The 16,585-nt window shown below is 35.1% G+C and overlaps 1 protein-coding gene across 1 annotated transcript; it reads right to left on the bottom strand.

The window, feature by feature from the left end:
• Positions 1-929: 929 nt before the first annotated feature.
• LOC132559713 (fructose-1,6-bisphosphatase 1-like) lies at positions 930-15,555 on the bottom strand. Its single transcript, XM_060224335.1, has 8 exons — positions 15,264-15,555; positions 9,807-9,969; positions 8,518-8,610; positions 8,121-8,132; positions 5,933-6,076; positions 5,222-5,359; positions 4,655-4,771; positions 930-2,983 (listed from the first exon to the last, which is right to left on the bottom strand). Exons 1-8 carry the CDS (start codon positions 15,434-15,436, stop codon positions 2,798-2,800), a joined length of 1,026 nt encoding a protein of 341 aa, XP_060080318.1. The 5' UTR covers positions 15,437-15,555; the 3' UTR covers positions 930-2,797.
• Positions 15,556-16,585: the final 1,030 nt, after the last annotated feature.

The following is a 16,585-nucleotide window of genomic DNA, read 5'->3' as shown; positions in this document are numbered from 1 at the left end:
TTTTTTTGTTTTATTGCTATATAAAAAAAAACCAATAAAATTCTATGTTTTAAAAACTTTATTGAAAATAAAATCTTCTGGTTACACACAGTGAAATATTTCTAACAAGAACTCGTACAAATTTCCTTATTGGGTTGTCACATACTCATACAATTGTTTGTTACAAACACACATTCAAAATTTTTAATCAATTAAAAAAATATATAGGCAAAAATCAATATATTACCAAAAAATATTTATACAATTATCCATTGTCTTCTCATCCATTCACACTGATCTTAGTCTCCCATTAAAGAGCTTAAAATGACAACTACAATGTACTAATCCCAAGGAAACAGAAACTGTTATAACATCTTTGTTTATATTTTCAGGCCATCAACATGTATCCAACATGAACAACATTGTCGTAGTTTTGTCATTGCTAATTAATCAATTCTTTTGGAAAACCAGGATTTCAATATCATGATTTGGTTATCAAACAAAGAATGAGAAATAACTTTGTCCAAGTATATATTGTCAGTGTTAAATATCTCTGAACACCAGGATTTCAATGTAAGATTAATGTATCAAACAAACATTAAGGAAAATAAGGAATGAATCCGACACTTCATCAGCATAATGTGTAACAATTGAACCATCTTTTTCTGATAGAAATCAATCATACTGTTGCTTTGTGTTTCTCTCTGTTTTCATGCATTTTCTCAATCTTCTTATAATCTTGTCATTATGCATCCAATTAATGCTGCAACGCAAACTTACACCCACGCAAGTACAATATACCTGGAGTGTAGTTTACAAACCTGCATCAGTATAACAAGTCTGAGATGTATTTACAGCCAGGAGAAACAGTGACATCACTGATGGTACTTAAAATGTCATAGTGTTATTAATGAGTCTGACATATTACTGCCATGCTGTTATTACAGGAGAAACAGTGACATCACTGATGGTACTTAACATGTCATACTGTTATTACTGAGTCAGGAGAAACAGTGACATCACTGATGGTACTTAACATGCCATGCTGTTATTACTGAGCCAGGAGAAACAGTGACATCACTGATGGTACTTAACATGCCATACTGTTATTACTGAGCCAGGAGAAACAGTGACATCACTGATGGTACTTAACATGCCATACTGTTATTACTGAGTCATGAGAAACAGTGACATCACTGATGGTACTTAACATGTCATACTGTTATCACTGAGTCAGGAGAAACAGTGACATCACTGATGGTACTTAACATGCCATGCTGTTATTACTGAGCCAGGAGAAACAGTGACATACTGATGGTACTTAACATCCCATTCTGTTATAAGATTTGAGTTACTGACATGTAAGAACTACATATTTAAAACAGAGAAGGTATCATCGTTATATCAAAATTCATGTTTTTTTAGATGATCTAAATAGTCCTGACAAGTTAAAACCTAAAACAAACAAAATATGTTACACAATCATGGCACTTGAATGTACAGTAGATTACCTGTATTTCAAGTGATTTTATTTGCTATCTTATTAACCTTGGTTGTGAGATCTCATTTTTAAGTGTATAATACATTTACACTTTAATCTGTTACTTAACTCTTACAGGTATGAATACAGAAATAAATATCACTTGAAATACACCAATCTACATTGTACAGCTCCATTTACCTGTAAAACAAGTCAACTGACAATCTACAAATAAATGATAGGTGATATTGCTAATAAAAACAGCCTGACTTGTTTGAAAAAAACCAACTGGGTTGATCTCCCCATGGCAGTGTATATGTGTCTTGGATTAGACAAAGTTTGTACAGTTAGACAGAAAAAAAAGTAGGAATACAACCAGTTAATTGTCCTCTCAATCTTTACCAAAGGAAGTATATAGATCTATAGTGTGGAATGTATCCCTTCTCTATCATAGTATTAGACTCTATCTCATTCATCATTATATACACAATGTAACAATTTCCTTTGGAAGAAGTCTACAACTAAACAGCCTATATATTTAATTCTAATATATAGAATATAAAATCCCCCAAAAATATACAACTACTAGCTGGAAGCTCAGAACTAAAGTAACTAAAACCTTGGTAATTAATATTAACTACCATTAAACTCTAACTTAGATTTCAGGTTTTCTGTATCCTCATCTAGATGGATAAACAGAAGTAAACCAGCCATATCTGACTTTAAGTCACTAATTGTAAGTAAAAATTCCTGATCATTCAAACTTTAAAAATCCACTTAAGAAAGCATAGCTTCAAACATGAAATTTTAAGGTAAATTGTAAGTTTATCAAAAGGTTAATAAATGCATTTTTCTAAGAGGTCATTGTTCATTCCAATGCCTTGGCTTGGATAAAAACCTAACACCTCAAGCTCAGTAAAGAGAAGTTCTGTCTAGCTGAGTGGTATATTGCGGCTACTATCTACTAGAGTTACAAAATCTTCCTCCAGGAAATATCTTGTCCTCCAATTTCCAGGGGTTACAGTGTTATTCCCGAGTCCCTACATGGAGGTCAGTGTAACAGAGGTCATTATTTATTACAATGTCTCTGTTAGGATTCAAACCTGTGACCTCACGCTGACTAGTCTGATGCTCAACTGATCCAGCTAAAGAGAAGTTCTTTCTAGACAAGTAATATATTGCTAACCAGGATTTCACTTCCAATTGAGAAGACTCTTAGATCTCCCCCACCCCCTGATCCCTAAAAATAAGAAGTAAAAAGAAGATTGCAGCTATGCCTTAATCTGTGCTGAACCCACTATTCAGTCTGGCAGGGTTACAAAGTGCTGTAGTGTTGCTTTAAGAGAGCTGACTATAGAGGTCTGACACTTCCTGAACATCCTCTTTAGAACCCATAAAGACAGGACATCTCTGGTGAATAGAAGTCGGCTGTATATCCAGGATTCTCTCTTTTCCAGTAATGGCCATGCCTCCGGCTTGCTCTATGATAAATGCCATCGGATTGCTCTCGTAAAGCAGACGCAGCTGGACAACAGAAAATAAGACTAAGCATCAGACAAAAGGGTATTTATATAGTTTATAATACATGTACCATATTTATCTGACAATAAGGCAATACCTGGTAATAAGCTGATCCCATACATAACTATTGTATTTATCTGACAATAAGCCAATACCTGGTAATAAGCTGATCCCATACATAACTATTGTATTTATCTGACAATAAGCCAATGTCTGGTAATAAGCTGATCCCATACATAACTATTGTATTTATCTGACAATAAGACAATACCTGGTAATAAGCTGATCCCATACATAACTATCGTATTTATCTGACAATAAGCCAATGTCTGGTAATAAGCTGATCCCATACATAACTATTGTATTTATCTGACAATAAGCCAATGTCTGGTAATAAGCTGATCCCATACATAACTATCGTATTTATCTGACAATAAGACAATACCTGGTAATAAGCTGATCCCATACATAACTATCGTATTTATCTGACAATAAGCCAATGTCTGGTAATAAGCTGATCCCATACATAACTATTGTATTTATCTGACAATAAGCCGATGTCTGGTAATAAGCTGATCCCATACATAACTATTGTATTTATCTGACAATAAGCCGATGTCTGGTAATAAGCTGATCCCATACATAACTATCGTATTTATCTGACAATAAGCCAATGTCTGGTAATAAGCTGATCCCATACATAACTATTGTATTTATCTGACAATAAGCCGATGTCTGGTAATAAGCTGATCCCATACATAACTATCGTATTTATCTGACAATAAGCCAATGTCTGGTAATAAGCTGATCCCATACATAACTATCGTATTTATCTGACAATAAGCCAATGTCTGGTAATAAGCTGATCCCATACATAACTATTGTATTTATCTGACATAACCCATGTCTGGTAATAACACAACTTATAAATATTTGTGTTCAGTAAAGATAAAAAGATTCTTATTTCATTGTCTCATAATAAGCCTAAATCCTAAATTTTTAGTAACAAGTGTTAAGACATTGGACATATTGTATATACAATAGTATATCACATACAAGCAGTAATCCGCCTGTTATCCACTGTATTCCCCCTTGTAATATTTAAGTGTAGATGTCACTAGTGTAACACATCCTGCACCAGTGAAAAATTAATTGAGATATCATAATGATAATATGGACAATAAGGTTATGTCATAACTTGAAAATGGTACAGTAAAAAGGTGCTGCCTCTATTTTACTTTGTCCTTCACATTTTTACTTTAAAAATGTGTCAAAATGCAACTCTCACCAAGGCTCGCAAAAATAAAGACTTACAAGGCAGTGGTTTTATGAGTATGATAAATATAAGTAATGGTACTGATGTCACAATGATATACATGGAGGGTTATATGAGGTATGCATCTGGCATTAGGTCAATAAATTATATAATTAATGCCTTGTAGATATACAATATGTGACTGGTAAAATAAGTCCTATAATAGTCTGTTCAATTATTCAGTCCTGTACTGTCACAATTATGTGAATTTTCTGCACCCTAGAACATGAACATCTACTTTGCAGTACACACTAAATGAAAGAAAGAAACATAACTTGACACATATATATGTTCTATATGTCATTATTAAAACTGAAGGAATTGTTTAAATTGGTAAAACCATCAACATCAACTCTCACCTTTCCCTTGGGAGACTCAGAGGTGGCTGGATACATGAATATTCCACCGTACACCAATGTTCTGTGAACATCTGCTACCATAGATCCTATGTACCGAGCTCCATATGGTTTACCAGTCTATAACATTGAAAATATTTCACTTTCTGTATAAGATGATATGTGTTTTGTCTCAAATTTAACATGTTGTTGATGATATCTCTGGTTTATATATTAATTGGAAACCGACAAAAGGAGAAATATAACGACTCCAATACACGAAGAAAATCTAAACCTTGGAATAATATAAAAGCACTAAAGTTCAGTACATGTAAAAGACTATATATTTCTGCCAGGTTGAGATATCTCTTTCTACATTACACAGAGGTGACCGATTCTAAATCAATATTCATGACAGTACAATTCTTATCAGACGTGAAACATGTTCCCCAAGTATGCTACTTTCATAACTAACTTGTTTAGCAATGCTATGAGTGAAATGACACAACTCTGCCAAAAGCTAGCATGAGGCCAATCAGTGATCAAAACTATTAATCGATCTGCATGATTTCTCATGTAAGTTTATCTCACCTCTGGGTACTTCTTCCGCTTGACATACTCTGCTGTAGGCTCGTCCCAAAACTTGGCATAACCTTCATTAATGGAGAAGATTTTTCCTCTGGGCTTGATTGTGATGTTAGGATTGGTAAGAATGAACTCCCCAATAGCCTGTGGTAATAAATACAGGTAATTAATGTCTGATCCCTCTCACGTCTATAGTACAATATACATTGTACAACATTTGGGGGTGCTTTGGTAATACACTCACCTTTGACTCAGACGTTAGGGTGTCAATACCCAAAACAGGTGAGCGAAGGTATGAGGTTATCTACGAGACTATGTAGGTATTCCTAGAATGTAATAACATGTTTTGCAATGGTTGTATAAAAAAAGTTAAACTGAAGGCTGGAGGGGTTCATGAGATATCTTCTACACAAGTTTTTTTAAATTTCAAAAGTGGTCAGGTGTGACCTCTGACCTTTAACCTTGACTATCAAAATCTAAGGTGGTTTATAATTTAACAGTATGGTAATTTGGTATGATGCTATTGTGTGAATAAAAAAATAATTTTGTCCTGGGGTTCAAGAGATATCTCGAGTACATTTAAGTAAATATTTGTATGCATGAACACATGTACCTAAAACAGGCAAAGTGATTAACATAACTAAGTTTGAAGGGGATGGGGTATTAATCATAAGTGACATTGTGTACAAGATACACCCTGGAAACCGATATACTTACAGGATCCAACATAAAGCCGTTGACACAGTCATTTCCTATTGAGAGTACAATCATGGTGGCACTACCATAAAGTGCATAACCCGCGGCAACAAGTTGATTTCCCGGTTGTAGAGCATCAGCCTCCGTTACAGGAGAGTCATCCGTCTGTAATTAAGTAAACAACTTACAAATACATCCTGATGTTTTATAAATCTGTAATATTTCCACACAACATAAGGAATACAAATGAGTGACTTTTAAATATTAAATGACCTACTTTCTGTAATATTAGGTATTGTGTTTCAAACAACTACAACTTTTAATTTAATCTTGCTAATACCCCTACTTTGAAGCTTGTGACAAAAATTTTCCCCAAAAAATTCATTATTTGATATATTGAATGATAATAATATACTATTGCTATAAATAAATCAAGCTCATTAACTCTATTCAAAAGTAACCACTAACATAAAAGGATTGCATTGAAACATATTCAACAAACTATACCATAAGAAAGGGCAATAACTCTTTGTAATGCGTCTAATTGGACTGTCACTTTTAGAAAACACAATACACTGTAATATACCAGTAATTGCATAATAAAGCCTACTAAGTTTAAAATAACACACTTGATAGCTTGGATAGGATGGACACTGCAATACCATTTTAAAACTCTCGGAAATTGTTTATGGGCACTTCTATATATACAAATAATATATGTACAAGTTATAATCACAGGCATTGACTCATTTCAACTAATTTCTATTTTCATAGCTTGAGTAAGATCTTGTCTACATACAGGAATTTAAAACAAGATACCTGTGTCAGTAATTCATAATTATGAAACGATGTGTTTGCATTTCCAAGGCAGCATTTTTCTTTAAGTAATGTATTAATAATAAAGCAGTGCGACTAGGTATGAAATTGTAATTTTTTTATTACTAAATTTGTTTTCCTATTACAACAATATAAAATAGCTAATGCTTTACTAAGCAGAAATTTTTCCAGTTGAAACTGATGTACATGATATTAAGGAATAAAAACTTTCTTACATAAATATATTTAAGAAATGTATTAAAAAGCCATGTGGAGTTTGAAAAATCGATACCTTGGCAATAAATTACAAAATTAACCATTGTCTAGTTAAGAGAACCGTTGATTTTTTTCCTTAGTTTTCTGTGTCAGAGGAAAGTAAATCAATGAATAATTTGAAAAAAAAATATACAACCACCCTCCCACCCCCTCAAAAAAAAATACTTAAGATTTTTTTCATAAATTTGCCAATGATAGACATACTATTTCAAATGGAAGGTAATGTTGCGTATTTATAGTTACTTGGGTATGAAGAGATACCATGTAACTTTGAAACTAGTCCAATAAGGCCTTTCATTTTGTTGTTATTTCTCTCACACACCTGTGAAACATCCAACTGTATCTACTAGAATATGTAAATGGCAACCTTTTTAACTATTTCAAAGAGCAATTTGATAAGCTTCATCACGGCAAAAGGGCACGTCTTCACAAATCAACTGTACAAAACACATATTTAAAACAAACACATAAAAACAGCTGAATGATACAAAGCTTCATGCTCAAATGTACAGCACTATTTTTTTGACTGCAAAATGTTTTTTATTTTTCACTGAAAAATAGTTTAGATATATGTATAACATTAAACTATCAGAGATCTTCATGTATACCATTTAAAAAAACAGGCATTAAAATGGTGGTTATAACATCATGCTTCTGGAACTGCAGCCAATGATATCTTTGTATGTATAGAGATCAACACAAATGAACTTAAAGCTGAGAAAGTGCTGGTAGAAATGTTTAGTACAGTGAAACTTTGATCCTATGACACTATGCTGAAGACACAACAAAGGTCCTGCAGATGAATGTGTCACAATATCCTACAGACCGATGTGTCACAATGTCCTACAGATCAATGTGTCATGATGTCCTACAGACCAATGTACCACAATGTCCTACAGACAACTGTGTCATAATGTCCTACAGGCCAATGTGTCACAATGTCCCACAGATCAATGGGTCACAATGTCCCACAGATCAATGGGTCACAATGTACGAGTCAGAAATCAGATGACCTCATTGTGATATGCAGATCTCTGATTAGAAAAGTTTCACTGTATTAAGACAGTATGTATGGAGGGATATACACTCAAGGAATTGTTCCACGTGGAGCACTTACGTCAGATCTTATCTGAAAATATGAGTATACATGTACACCTTCAAAAGTGTGCACTTTAGCATGATAATTAAGTTTTCACTTTTTCCTTTTAAAAAGAATTTTACTAACTTTTATGTGCGAGTATACACCCACACAAAGACATAACAGATTGATAACAAGTATTTGAAAATAAAGAAATGTTAATCTACTAAAGCATGCAACATTGTATGTATTTTACACACAAGGGGACCTGGTTGTCTATATTGTATCATATTTCTGAGGTACTTAAACTCCGATCCACCATAAAAACAAATAACCTACCTATGAGTGAACACATCGAGATATAAACAGGTACATTTTATGAAATCAGGCCATATTTTAGTAGTAGAGCATGAAACACTAAGTAAAGATACTATACCTTCTTGTAAATGGAGAAAATAGATCCAATGGACACTAAACAGTCGATGTTGGATGACCCATCCAAGGGGTCAAAGGCCACAATGTACTTCCCCTGGAAACAGAAAACGAGTGAATTGATCCTTTACCTTAATGTGTACTAACTTAAATTACAATTATTTATCTCAAAACACTGTAGACAATATATATTCACCATAATCTGGGACAACATCGACCTAAAACCTTTGTTTACAATAAAGAAAATTTACAAACTAATTGTAGATATAATCAAATCCCATTCAACATAACACTGGATAAATCACAGTACAAACTTGTATTCCCATCCTCTATAACTATAATACTAGGTATTTGAACAATGACCATGATCTTCTGCCTTTCAAAACCTTAAGTCTTTATATCAAATCATTAATTAAGATGCAATTAGTTAATCATCAGAAATACGGATAAGTTGATAAAGTCAGTGAGAAAATAGATCTACATTGCATTTCTGTAAAACACAATAACTGTCTGTGTCTTACAAATTTGGTCAAATGTTACTGTGAATGACGATTATATTACAGTCAGTGGTCAGGAGAATTAGCTTTCATCGTACAAATGTACTATTATCATCTCGCTACATATACATCATATACATAGTACTATCACATAGAAGGAAAAAGAAATTTCCGTAAGGAACTAAACAGGGTCTGTCATTAATCAGGATAACCACTATAGACATGCATCGCTGGCTGTGTATAAGTTTCACAGCTGGCCTTGCTTCAGTGGAGATTTGGGTAGAAGTTACATAGGAATGTTAAGTTCCTCTGATAGTGACATGAAGTAATTACCTGTGAATTTTTGTCCTAGGCAGTTTTATTAAGATAGCAACGTGGAACTATTGGGAGCAATAACACACCAATAACAAAGCTACAACATTATAGATATCTGTCTACCTCAGATCAGATGCTGAGGAGTCTATTCCTAATAAAGCTTTCATATGGTTCATGCTGGTGCTGTTTAAATAGTTAAGATATTTCAACCGAAAATCATACTCAGAAAGATTTAAGAAAAAACAAGAGCAATTTTTTCTGTGTGTTTTTCCCCCTAAATTCAAATTCTCTAAGCAAAACGTTATTGAAAAAAAAATGCACATTCAAAACTCTAAATCCACTGAAATACCTGAGTGAGTATACACTAAGTTAGCCTATGAGACTTATTCCAGGGCTCCTAAACACTAACAGTGCCTACTTCACTGGGGAAATAAAATATATCATTCTGTGTGTCAATCCATTCTTTATGTAACAGTTGTACCTGCTTTTCAGTTTCCACTATAATGGCCTTGTCATTCTCCTCTGACACCAGAAGACAGGTGAGGAATGAGGACTTCAGCATGTTGATAAATAAATCATTGGACAGGACATCAAGCTTTTTAACCTCATCTCCTGTGACATTGGTTGATCCTGATATTCCATATCTGAAATGACAAGAAGTATATGCGGAAATTGATAATGACTTTGTGTGCGATAGAAAATGTTGAATTGTATTTTGTACTTCGTATCATAAGGCACAGGAACAAGGAGGCAATATACATACAAATTAAATTATCAAGTTACTGTGAAAATATTCATGGGTCATAGGTCATCTGGGATGATGACCACGAGTCATTAAGGGTCATCAGTCCTGCTTTTATGGAATTAAATAAAATGTGAGTCTTGGTTTCTTGGCTCATGAGCAGGGATAGTGAACAAATGGTGTAACTCCATATGAATTTGAGAGCTTTGTGTGACTGAGAACCAGTGTGGTGACTCAAGACTGTAGACAAGGTCCACAGCTTTGTGTGACTCTGATAATCAGTGTGGTGACTCAAGAGAGTAAACACTGGCAAAAGCTTCATGTGACTCTGAGAATCAGTCTGGTGACTCAAGACAGTAAACAAGGGCCATAGCTTTGTGAGACTCTGAGAACCAGTGTGGTGACTGGAATTTTGGAACTCTGTGCAAAGCACAAATAAAAGGCAAGAGTACATGTCACCTCACTAGCCTTGGTGTTAGCCTTTAGCAGTTAGGCTTTTGTACATAGAGCAAGAGCCCACTGGTTGAGTCTCATCAAAGTGAGCTGAACAGATTTCATCAATCTTTCCTGATACAATATCCATCAAATTTAACTTTAACATTGATATCAGTTGATAAGAAATTATAATGTACAAAGAATTTGCTGAAATGATAATAGTATCGAGGGCTGGCAGTATGGGCAGTGCTGCTCCTCACAAGACTGGCTGTTCATTAATTGTAAATAAAGTAATTGTCACCAAAAATAGCCAAAGGTATGAAATACATACAAATCTTTGTTCAATCAGTGTGGTGCTTGTCAGTGTAGTGTGTGCTACTGATGACAATCTCATGTTTTGGGTTCAAATCATGGCCTTTTCTAAGTGAGCAACATGTTTATAGTAAGTCAACTTCACTATAGATCACCAAAATTTACATTGTCTCATGCATTATTACTCTACAACTGGTAGAATTGAAGTCGTAGTTTAGAGTAAATTTTACCTTACAGGTTAATTGAGAGAAAAATGTTTTATCTCTAGCTGAATTTATCTTCTGATAATACATTTTAAAATGAGGTCAACACTCATATTCGCCAGTCAGCATTACTTGCCAAGGAGGTCAACAATAGCTGAAGAAGACCTGGGAAGTGTGTGATTTCTTTTACTTGCATGTGAACAATTATCAAACTACATGTAGTTAGACTACTGAAAAAACCCCACAGATTTCACTGGTGTTTTTGTTTACTGATTAAATCAAACTTGCGGGATGTAGAATGAATATGCCTAGAATGATCACGATACAAATGGTAGAATCTAAAAGAATATAATATTCTTTATAATTTACCAATTAATCATTAGAACAGGAAGATGGCGACCATGCAAGTTCTTCCATGGGATATCAAGAATTTTTGGAGAGAGCATTCATACAGTTATAAATTACCTTGATGGGTACAACTTCAGATCTATATTCTCCCTTAATATCAATAATCTTAGACAAACTACGTGTTTAAAGATCAGTGTATATGACTCTGAAATACTTAAAGGTAAAACCACTTAAGTTAACATCCTGCAATCGCTTCTCTACACTTAACATGACCCATTTAATGCATGACTTGATAAAAGTTTAAATTTGAAAAATTATATAAAATACACCTGATCTGTTCAAATATATCCATATCTTACTAGATATACAACTTAAAAAGGAGTTATTCTGTCCCTGTAATGCCCCTCTCCAATTCATTTTGGTGAAAACAAGGACTTTTATTCAGTCAAGTAATTTCTCAAAAAAAAAAACGACATAGACTTGATATACATGGACAAGAATACAATTTTTTTTTTCCTTTTATGTCATTTACCTCATTCAAAATGTACAGCTGTTCTTATTTCGTAACATTTTCTTCTGGTTTGTAATGTCATAGGACAGAAGTTCTTATCACAAGCAGTAGAAGATTTGGATGTAACATTTTGATGCCTACAATGTCACTTTCATCAGACAAATGACCAGTGTGGAGTGTACTAGAACTGACGTATGTAGTGTACAAGATGGTAAGGAATCCAACCGACTTTTTCAGCGGCATTTTAATCCTTTGTACACTAAGGTAGAAAATAGTGTGATGAGAGTGTAAACAAGCTATAGAACTAAGAATACTTGAGATGGTAACAATGTACTGTAGACGATTCGGCTACCCTTTGTTTAACACTGGTCATAGATGTGCGAGAGTCTGTGGCCCATCTTGTCCCTGTAAAGTACTGGCATGCTGTGGCATATCCAGATGGCTTCCTTAACCAGCTACCTAAAAAGTTGTTTTTTTGCGTCAATGTTTATTTTTAATTTTCCCAGTCAATGATATGATTTTGCTGTGAATGTTTTTCTGGAGATTCTGTGTCTTTCTGATGTTCATTTACTTTGACCTTGAATCTTCAGCCTGTTTCTTCCACATATGATGTGTTGTAGTTTCAGCATCCAATTTTGTATACGCATTCTGCGACATTCCTTTGGGCGTTTTATCTTAGGATGGACTAGGATACTTCGGAGAAACTTGTATGGTTTCATGACTGTTACAATATCACAACCACAGTAAATCCTCTGAACGGTTTCTGACAAGCCTTTGATATAAGGACTGACTACTTGTCCTTTCATTTATTCTTCTCCGTGATGTTTCGTCTCTTGGTCTTTTTGCTTTTATAAAACTTATTGTTAATTTTCTGGGTATCCACATGTTTTCATGGCACTATGGATGTGATTTGTTTCTGATATTTGTTTTGTTCTTCTGTGACTATCGTTTCACATCTGTTGAGCAAGGTTCATATAACACTCAACTTCTGGTGTAAGGGGTGGTGTGATCAAGGTCGATCCGTACACGTCTTTTTCCTATGGACTAACACTTTGATAGTATTGTCATCTTTCTTTACTTGGAGGATGTCAAACAAATGGCCTAAACAATTGAATTTGCTGCTATTGATGGTGTCTATAGCATTGATATGCTCAGTCAAATACATTTTTTAACTATTTCCAATATGTCATCAACATACTGCTCCCACAGACTATACTTGCATTTTCCTGGGGCTGTGGCTACAGCCCCTTTCTCCAGGTACTTCATGAGTAAGTTGGCCACAATCGGGAGACAATGGACTGCCCATAGCTGTGCCGAACCATTATAGATGATATCTTGGAAGGAAAAGTATGTTGTTGCAAGCACAAATTCTAATAAATCCATGATGTCTTAGGAATGGAGATTGGTATTCTTTAGCCATGACTGGTCTTGCTCTCGGCAGCTCTGAATGATACCAACCTAGTGCTTTGCTAGTTGGTGAAAAGAAACACTACATTGTGTGAAATGAATTCCTGATCCCTTTGGATAAGCACTGTGGACATACATGAACTTTCTGCAAAATATTTCAAATTTTTGACAAGATGTTCTGATTTTCCCATCAGGAGTCCTAGAATATCTGCAAGTGGCCTGGAGACAGTGTAACCAATGGAACCAGTATAGTCCACTATAGGCCGTAATGTATTACCTTCTTTGTGGATCTTGGGTGTGCAGTGTCATTCTAGGTGTGTTCTCTGCAGTGGAATACATGTGTCCATACTGTTATTTGGTGATCCTATTTTCTTGTTTTAATCTCTTTTGACCATTTTCTATATCTATAGTTTGATCCATTTTTACTAAAATGTGAACAGAAAGAAGGTGAATGCTTCAGTGGCCTTTTATTAACTCCTTTTTATGTCCAATGGGTTGAGATGCTCAGTAACCATGGTACATGTATAGGAGTTTACCTAACAACCTTTGGTATGAGACCTTACAAGTAATTGTCGATGAAACACTTTTAACATATAAAAGGTGTGTGCCTTTTCAGTGTCAACAAAGATTCCTAGCAAATGGCATGTATGGTCAGAATTAATTCATTCTCATGTGGTCAGATGTAGCTATTGAATTACTGTCTTAACTGATAAGTTGTCAACAAGGCTTTTATGAGCTGAACAGCCTTCTGAACAGTAACTCATCTGAATTTTGGTACAGAAATATCCAGAGTGAAGCTTTTTCCTGTGTCATAGTACTCATTGACATGTTGAAATACGTAACCAGGACTTATTTAGAAAAATAATTCTGATTTCAATGTCTTGAAGCAGTCAGTTAACCAATTAGTCCTTTCTTTCCCAATAACCTCACTTTGAAGAAGGCACCATCTTTGCAACAATCTCTTAATGTTAAAAGTCATCTATATCTAACTGAATCTCTTTAACACTGTTGTTTTGGATGGTACAATTTCTTTAAAAGCCTACCAGTCAGATATCATGATCCAAGGCATATTGGATCATCAGAAGTTGTTTGAGTGCTATAATGAAGATGACCCCAGCTACATCAAATATGGGCCAAGGTCATTTCTTTTTGCAATCTTTGTTTTGGAGTTTATCCCAGAAAAAATCTACCAGTCAGATATGTGGAAGAGGGTTTGGGGCTCAGTCATGGAAAAGGAGCAGTTATCTGAGATACAATCAAAGTGATAACAAATTTAGAAAGTATATGAAAATGAAATGCACAAGATTTATAACAAAAAGCTACCAATCCAGAGAGGAAGCATGACCCAAATGTTACAAGAAATGAACCTTCCATCATTCTTAACCAGAAGGCATGAAGTGGTAGAAGAGCAGATACCAGCAATATATCACACAGTCATTCGATTATGTTACAGAAACAAAAAACATTGAACCAAGGCAAAACCATTTCAATTGGAAAATGCGAAGCATCCAAATCTGTGGCATTTATAATCAGTAAGAAACAGACAGTGAATTGGTTGTCACCCGAAAAAAGAAAAGTACAGATATTTTTGACTGGAATCTTCTGGATGACAGTCCTGTCTCAAGGACTCGAGTACTAGTAGTTGAGTCATTCAAGTCTTGCGAGTCACTGCAGTTGAGATGGAGAAAGATGGAACTAATCAAGTACAAAAAATATTATCAATGTCACTATATAACTTTTAATTCTAATAAGCCATCCACATCCGTGAAAATGCAAACATCATTGTCCGTAACACGTGTATAGATCTATATCTATGTCCGTGTCGGCGATAGTCCCATCCCCTACTTTGTGTTGGCCCCTGGGCTTATTGTAGGACAATCTGCCTGAAGTTGATAACTAGCTATTTGATATTCAATTCATGTAACTGTGGGTTACTTTAGTGTTAGTCTATCTACGTCCAGATATATCTGACACACTTACAGTTTGTGTATACCCGCTTTCCTCACAGCCGACGACACAGCTTTCACAGCCGTCTGGAGAAAGTTGATCAGCTGAGAGAAATCCCCGGTCGCCTGAGGATGCTTTTTTTGTTCGGCAAGTACATACCGCGTCAAAGTTACCGAATCTGTATCAATAGGACCGTCCCCACTCATTTTATCAGTTTAAAATGTGCACGTTAAACGTATAACACCGATAGTTCCTGGACAACAGCAACTTTTTCGCCACATAAAATCATGCACTGCGTCAGTGTTTTCCTTATCTGTTGTCGTGTTCGTGTTGAGTACGTCCGGCCTTGAACTATAAATTTTCTGTGTTGGACCATTTTGATTGGTTGAAAAGGACACACCTCCACGTGGCATTTGACGCGGAATCCTGTTTGTAAACAATGTTGTTTTGGATCGTCAACAAAGGCAAAAGATGTGGACAAGCGAAATCATAACACCATCATTAATTTATAAAGATTTATCACATAGTGTAGAACAACAGTTAATTTATTATACGTTAGTATCCCAACTAAGAGCATACACTACATCACCCAAGACATTTTTGGTGTGAAGCGAGGGTGAAGGGTGTGGTTGCGTACATGGTGGAACCCTACATTATATGAGACAGTAATAGTGATACTTGCTTTTGGAATGTTCTCAGATCTCTATGAGCAAGAGTAAATTAAAAGTTTAGTGGGGATATTTAGGCACTAGTTATGAATGGACATCCCTGACAGTTTCTTGTTTGTACCATGGATTTAATAAATATGTAATATCCATAGGTCGAAGTCCGTGTCATATTTAAGTTCGTGGTTTGAACGTCAATTCGATGGGATGATTGTTTTTCTCGGAAAGAAGCACGTCTAGCTGTGTTCCTGCCAATGTATCTGTTAATAGTGAAATTTGTCACTCAAGTGTAGAACATAATTTGTGTTAAATCTTAATGTGACCGGCTGGCTTATCAGACAGATAGTTTAATTGCGGTCACCTTAGTGTCAGAATCATGCCGTGAAACATTGGCTGGACATGCTCTCCACCATGGAGACATTAACTGGTCACGGTTTAATTGTAGATCAGTAGAAGACACTTTCCCTATCAGAATTAGATTATAATTGCTTTAGGATAAACTGTAAGATCACAGCAAATAGAGTCAGTCCTGGTGTGGCCGTGGAAGGAGTAACTTGTTAAGCTCGATACTCAGGCCATACATGTTATCATTGTTGTAACTTGTGTTAATACTCAACATTTGTACTTGAGAACGGTTGTTGCTGGTCTTTTGTATAACATAAGGATAGTACAACATAACGGGGTAACAGT

Source organism: Ylistrum balloti, unplaced genomic scaffold (genome assembly GCF_031769215.1).
Source record: "Ylistrum balloti isolate Yb309-2 unplaced genomic scaffold, AGI_CSIRO_Ybal_v1 Utg370956, whole genome shotgun sequence".
Classification (NCBI taxonomy): domain Eukaryota; kingdom Metazoa; phylum Mollusca; class Bivalvia; order Pectinida; family Pectinidae; genus Ylistrum; species Ylistrum balloti.
This window is presented reverse-complemented; position numbering and strand designations above follow the sequence as displayed.

Bases quoted from the DNA above. Each gene is read 5' to 3' on its own strand.
- LOC132559713 (XM_060224335.1), bottom strand. From the start codon at position 15,436: ATGAGTGGGGACGGTCCTATTGATACAGATTCGGTAACTTTGACGCGG. The intron at 5,360-5,932 runs GTAAGTATATCG...TTATTACCACAG, and splicing joins ACGGCTTTATGTTGGATCCT to GCTATTGGGGAGTTCATTCT. The intron at 4,772-5,221 runs GTGAGATAAACT...TCAATGTTATAG, and splicing joins AGCGGAAGAAGTACCCAGAG to ACTGGTAAACCATATGGAGC.